Below are 4,447 nucleotides of genomic sequence, written 5' to 3'. Positions count from 1 at the left end.
TTTTAGAATTAATTTTTGGCACTGTTTCACGTTAAATATATTTTTTGAAAGTTAATTTATTGCTCTTAGATAAATTTAGAAAGAATTTAATCCTTAGTACACTACACCAATTCCTTTAGTATTACTTAAACTATGGGATTAAATATGATAATTCAGGTGCGTGTCAGATGATAGAATGTTTACAATTCAAAGCTTATTTTCTAAAAAAATATACAAAACTTTATGGATTTCTTATAGAAGATTCTTTCTTTTATGTTTTTAAAGAAGATTTTAATGTTTTTCATTGTTTTTAAACGTTAAATGTGGGTCATTATAGAGCAAAGGCCAGAGAAATCAGTCCTTGGCCAATTGGTAGCAGGGGGTCAAATATCAGAACAAAGATTTAATTTTAAATAGTACTTTAATGATGGGCCTCCTATTGTTTCTCCACATATAAAATTTCCTTTTAACTTTGCTATTTTCGCTTTCTTAACAGGAAAATCGATCGAAAATTAACTGCAATGTTTAATGGCTAATAAAGACTTTAACAGCTATATATATATGTACTGTTTATACGACGTTATGGTATTTTGAATCTTTAAAAAAACATAAAATATGTTACATAACGCGGTACTTTTATGTATAAGACAAATAAATATGAAAAAAAATGGCTGAATTATAGCAAAATTTCTGTATAAAAATTCGAAATCTTGATGCAAATTTAAGCAAAAATTAGAAAATTTATACAAAAATCAAAGCAAAATTTAAAAAAAAAAGACGATAATTTAACGAATTTAAACTTTTGTATGCAAATTTTCGTNGTTTTTCTGGTTATCAATCTTTAGAAATTTTCTACGGATGTCTGGATCCTGTCACAAAATCTCCCTTAAGGTCCTCACTATAACTAAAAGTTATCAATTCTATACGTGGTTTAAACGAAAGCATCTCCCATTTCTAAATGCGGGGTGATGATATATACCAATTCTGACCCCTCCCGATGTCACGTTCTAACTGAATTTTTTTTTCCCATGAAATTTTTTAGATAGTCATCGTTCCTTAAACTATTTTTTTTTGTGAAGTTTTGGCCCTTCGAATAGTTTTTTTGGGGGGGTTTCCAACAGTTTAGACTTGTAAGCTTTTTATAATCTAAATATTAAATATAAAAGTATTTATTTTGTTTAGAGAAATTTAAGATAAATTTATATTAAAATTTAGAAAAATAATTTGACTAAATATATTTATTTTATTTATTTTTTAAAGCAATTCTGTAGCTTTAATCAATTAAAAAAAAAAGAGGTAAGTTTAATAAAGCAATTCTAATTAAGTTAACAGAGACAAGACTATTTTTTTGTATGTGTGTGTGTGTGTTTTTCTTAAATTATTCAGCTGTCTTAAACTAAAATATTTAATTATGGTAAAAGAATTATAATTACATCGTCGAAAAATATTCTTAAACTGGTTACTAGATATATTATTTTTCTATAGAAAATATCGTAGCGTATACAAGGTCATGTTACGAAAATCAAAAATAATAATAATAAAAAAAAAAAAAAATGGAGAAATATATACATTGGTGAGTAACTCATTAAAATAATATCGACCTTGGTCTTGTAAATATTCATAAATATTTTATATTTTACGTAGCTTAAAGCTGGTTACGTTTTACTTATTTATGGTTGTAAAAATTGTATTTTAATTTAAAAAAATAAAATAAAATAAATCGTTAGATGATGTAAAACACTATCATAAATCTAGATCGTTACTTTCGTAACGTTATCCTCTGCGGGAGAAGATAATGGTCTACCCACTTTTCATGCTACTTTACCTTATTTACCTTTACTTTACCTTATTTTTTTGTACCCTAAATCTATCGACCCGATAAATTGTCAGTAAATTTTTGGTTTGAGTAAATAAAAATCTAGTATATAAACTTTATTTCTGTATATTTTTATAACCTTGAAAACTTTGCGTATCCGTCGTAAAAAGTGTTTGAAGAGGATAGAATTTTTAGGGGGGGTTGCTTCGTATTTTTACACATTCTTTTTTATATACAGGAGGGTCGAGATAATATGGAAGAGGTGATAAAAAGTATTTTTAGTTAACGTTACTGACCAACCGTAAAATATAAATTGCTGATTGAACAGACCTTGTGTTGTTTAATTATGACCAAAATGACGTCAACTCTGTTAGTATATAAAGAGAAATTTAAGTTGATAAATGAGTGAAAAAACGTTTTAAACGTCTAAAGGAGGGAATTATTTAGATGTACGTCGTTAAGATCGGGTGGTAAGTAAATGAATTTTTTCTCTATAAGCATTAAATATGATGTAGATCTACAAAAAAAAGGTCTAGTTTATGATCCTTTCTTATCCGTTCCGCATCATTTACTGTTGATCGTGTTTCGCATCTTGATAACGATTTATTTTATTTTATTTTTTCTTGATGATGCGGAATAAAATACTCCCTCGAGAGCTATAAACTCGGAAGAAAATTTAATATAAAAAAAATCTAGAATCTAGTAAAGAGGGGGAGGGAGTTTGTTAAATACAATATAAAAAGATTCTATACTTTCGTTTTTTTATGCTGTTTCCAATAAATTAGATCGATTCTAGAATTAATAACTTGAAAATCTATGCATCATTTGAAGCAATGGTGATGATTCATCATCCGGAATATCGAACACGATCGATCTTTCAGAATCTTTTGTTCAAGGGGGAGAGAATTGGGGTGGTGTGTTTTAAAGTTTAACACGTTTTTTTTTAGAAGATAACTGTGCTTAATAACATCTCGCGTATGTAATAAATCTCGGCTAGGGAGGAGGAATTAGCATAAATTTATATATACGCAAAAAGGGGGGAAGAGAGATGGTGATAGAAACACGGGAGGTGCGGGACCAACCCGTCTTCCGTAGATACAACATCGCGTATTTGTACGCATGCTCATTGAACTAGCCATCTAAGCCCAGGCTGCGTGAGGTCTCCAATACAAACAGCTATACAACATGGTTATGTTTAGCATCTTTTATTAAAAGGAAGTTCGCTCGACAAAGATGGAGTGTGGTAGAGAGAGGAAGTCGGAAACGTTTTGCAGTTGCTTGATGTGGGTGAGTAACGCTTTAAACTACTTTTTCTTTTACTGTAACGATGAGGGTAAATGGAGGAGTTATTTAGTTCAAGGACTAAAGATAGGAAGGTCGGATAGATGTTATGCAAGAAAGCCGAATTTCATTACTTCTATACTGCTGCATCCCAGAGCATTCCTAGCTGATTTTACTGCATAACCATTTAAAAATGGCTACTCGCGGAGTTAAAACTCTTGAAACTTTGTAATTATTATAACATTTTCTTAATAAATATCTTTATTTTTCGCAAAAAAAACACACATTCATTCCCCTGTTTCGATTATAATAACGTTGAGTGAAGTGTACAGATTTTTCTTTTTTTCGATGCAGGTAATGTTTATAAAAGAAAAAAAAACTCTCTCAAACCTTCCCAAAATCGACCCTGCATACAAACAAAGACTATCACGTGGTTTGAGATAAACAAATGAAATTCTTGTATCGATTTCGTGAGCAATTCGGTCACGGGTGAGACTTTTATCGATTTTATTTCTTCTTGTTTTCATCGACTAATCCAATTATTGTTTAAGTAGATATAAATTTTTTTTAAAGGTTATATTTTGGGAATTTTATACTTTAAATTTTCTAAAAAACTTAAGTTAATGACTGTCTAGACTCTTATCGAAATAGTCCTGTTTATGCAGACGTCTATTAAAATTTACCATTAATTCAAAATAAACCGTTTCTTTCAGTACCAGGTGGATTTTTATACCTCTACATAAACTGCACCTGTGCTTATCATTCAAGAGTTTCATATTTTGTCGTGGTGACGTTGGTTTAAACAATTTTATTCCCTTCAGGTAGGCATTAAGAAGCAGTGAAAACAGCGAAAAATCTATTTATCTACATTATAAAGGGGTTCGGAACATTTAACTATACGATCTTCGGGTTAAAGACACTTGGTAAAACCCCGTTAAAGTGAATAATTTAATCGAAAACAGTCAAATTTTGAACAATTTGAACCGCCTTCTTGTCAAAACAGAATTGTATCGCAGTGAAGTACGTTTCGCAGGGGAAGAGCCAGATGTTAACTGAACGACGTTAATCTTCGCATTAATATAGCAAAGATAATTACATTGAGGTTGACGATTAAGAAACATGATTTATCATCGAATGTTGCTGGTACTAAAGTGGATCAATGTCATTAGTAGAAAGAATTACTATTGGTTAATATTTTAACGTTTATCTATATTAAAGAGTTAACTAAGCTAGCTCTAATGGATAATTCAAGATCATCTGACATTATCGTAAGTATATTTAAGTATTTAAAGAAATTTAAACAATTTTCTTATATAATTAATCATTAAATATGATAAAAAGAAACAGTGATCTCTCCTTTTGTTATGAATT

The 4,447-nt window shown here is 29.6% G+C and overlaps 1 protein-coding gene across 2 annotated transcripts in view; it reads left to right on the top strand.

Moving 5' to 3' along the window:
• Positions 1 to 2,950: 2,950 nt before the first annotated feature.
• The window catches only part of LOC111635621 (BTB/POZ domain-containing protein 2-like), a 14,495-nt gene continuing 12,998 nt past the window's right edge, over positions 2,951 to 4,447 (top strand). The window contains exon 1 of one of the 2 annotated variants that reach the window (XM_023380634.1): positions 2,951 to 3,082. In XM_023380634.1, coding sequence (XP_023236402.1) covers positions 3,029 to 3,082 — 54 coding nt within the window. In that variant the 5' untranslated portion in view covers positions 2,951 to 3,028. Of the gene's footprint in view, positions 3,083 to 4,208; positions 4,345 to 4,447 lie in introns of those variants that run through there. The other variant, XM_023380635.1, reaches the window with a different exon arrangement.

This window comes from Centruroides sculpturatus, unplaced genomic scaffold (genome assembly GCF_000671375.1).
Source record: "Centruroides sculpturatus isolate CEXI.00-Female unplaced genomic scaffold, Cexi_2.0 scaffold727, whole genome shotgun sequence".
Classification (NCBI taxonomy): Eukaryota; Metazoa; Arthropoda; class Arachnida; order Scorpiones; family Buthidae; genus Centruroides; species Centruroides sculpturatus.
Note: the sequence above shows the minus strand (reverse complement) of the source record. Positions and strands in the feature narration are given on the sequence as shown.